At 58.3% G+C, this 1,783-nt stretch overlaps 1 protein-coding gene across 1 annotated transcript in view; it reads right to left on the minus strand.

The window, feature by feature from the left end:
• LOC100961193 (sialic acid-binding Ig-like lectin 10) overlaps window positions 1-1,654 on the minus strand; it is a 28,464-nt gene extending 26,810 nt beyond the window's left edge. The window contains exons 1-3 of the mRNA XM_023508905.1: window positions 1,176-1,654; window positions 683-955; window positions 454-501 (exon numbers count right to left, since the gene is read on the minus strand). Coding sequence (XP_023364673.1) covers window positions 454-501; window positions 683-955; window positions 1,176-1,611 — 757 coding nt within the window. The 5' untranslated portion in view covers window positions 1,612-1,654. The remainder of the gene's footprint in view (window positions 1-453; window positions 502-682; window positions 956-1,175) is intronic.
• Between the last annotated feature and the right edge of the window lie 129 nt (window positions 1,655-1,783).

Here is a 1,783-nt window from a genome sequence, read left to right on the forward strand (position 1 = left end):
GTGTCAAACCACCTCTCAGGGCCTTCAGGGGAACAGACCGAGGCTCAGAGTGTCCTGTGGAGAGACTGGTGGGTTCTGGGGAGGGGGATGGGCACCTGAGGACAGACTCTGTGTGTGTTTTGAATTTTCACCCATGTGACTTCATCTCTCATCTAGAGGTACATAAAACTATTGGGGAAATAAAAAGTCGAAGCTGAAGGAGCATTCAGGAGACAGGTGAGAAGGGAACTCAGGCTGGCTCTGCCTGTGAATGTTGCCCTGTCCTTGCTGTGGACCGAGGGGTTGTGAGAAAGTCTGAGGGGAGGGAGGGGTGGTGGGGGCTGATTCTGGGGAGGGGCCCGGGGTTCACCAACAAAGGGGTCTAAGGCGAGCAGAGAGAATCCAGCTAAGGAAGGACCCACATGCCCTGACTAAAGAGGCCCTGCTCCCACAGCCCAGGGAGGGCCATCCTACCTGTCCTGTTTCCTAAGAGAACAGTCACAGTCAAGTTCTGAGGAGAGTCTGGGGCAGAAAGACACAGAAGCCCTGAGTCACTTTTGAGGGTCAGGTGGATGCTGGGCTCTGCCCCAGGAGCCACACCAAGGGGGAGGGTGGAGCCAGCATCCTCTTAACCCTCCTCACCTGGACCCCAGGTCCCAGCACCCCCAGCAGGGCCCCAGGTGTCCCAGCCCAGCTCTCTCACAGGTCACGTTGAGATGGATGATCTTTATCCCGGTCACACCAGCCCCAGGCAAGGTGACCTGGCAGGTGAGGTTGGTGCCATGGTGCTGGAGCTGTGGGATGAAGGTGAGCACCGAGAGGTGGCCAGTGGTGGGTTCCTGGGGGTCCACAGAGGGTCCAGCCCAGGAGATCTTGGGGGACAATCCCTTCTCACAGGTCCAGGGAACAGAGCAGGTCAGGTTTTTGGGGTGGCCATAATCCAGGGTCCCCAGAAGAAGGATGTTGGGGGTCAGGGCTGGGGAGGAGGAGGGGACACACAGCATCAGAAAGGAGAGTCCAAGGTGTGGCCCTGAGAGGAGCTAGGACTGTGGTCCAGCTCCTCCCCTGAGCCCTACAGGCTTCGCCCAACCCCTCCCAGGATGGGGGTCACAGCCCGGCCTTTCCCTGTGGCTCCCACCACCTCCCTGGGGTCCCCAGCACCTCCCCCTGTGGTCACACCTGCAGCTGGGCCTTACCTGTCACACGCAGAGAGAACTTATTGTGTATATAGTTCCAGTTTATGCTCTGTCTTTGCTCCATCCGAAAAAAGTATAATCCACGGTCACTCCACTTGGCATTTCTGATACTCAGGGAGCAGTTGCTCATCTCGGGGACCCCAAGGAGGTCAAATCTGCCCCGGGTCTCCTCCTGTACTTGTCGAGTTTTGTTGTTTGTGGCCACTGGAGCATCGCGTATTGTATTGGCCCCATCCCGGAACCAGTAGCCAGAAACAGGGTCAGAGTCTGTCCAGCCTTCTGAGGAGTAGGAGAAGGAGCAGGGCACATGGACACACAGACCCTCCTGCACCATCACCTCCCTCTGCACTTCCAGGGTATAACCCTTCCAGTGCCCTCTCTGTTGCTGCCCTCCCACCATCCCCCAGAGCAGAGCCAGCAGCAGTAGCAGCAGCATGTCTGGGTGGAGGTGTCAGGGCCCGCTGGGGACAGTCTGCTCCTCAGGGTTCTTCTCTCAGGCACTGGGAGCTGTGGGTTCAGAGGAAGCCACACAGGAAGATGGGGGTGAGGACAGAAACGTGACCCTCCTCAGAGGAGGAACTTCACACGCAGACATTGGCAGGGCTGGG

Source organism: Otolemur garnettii, unplaced genomic scaffold, assembly GCF_000181295.1.
Source record: "Otolemur garnettii isolate 467f Iridium unplaced genomic scaffold, OtoGar3 scaffold00288, whole genome shotgun sequence".
NCBI classification, from domain to species: Eukaryota; Metazoa; Chordata; class Mammalia; order Primates; family Galagidae; genus Otolemur; species Otolemur garnettii.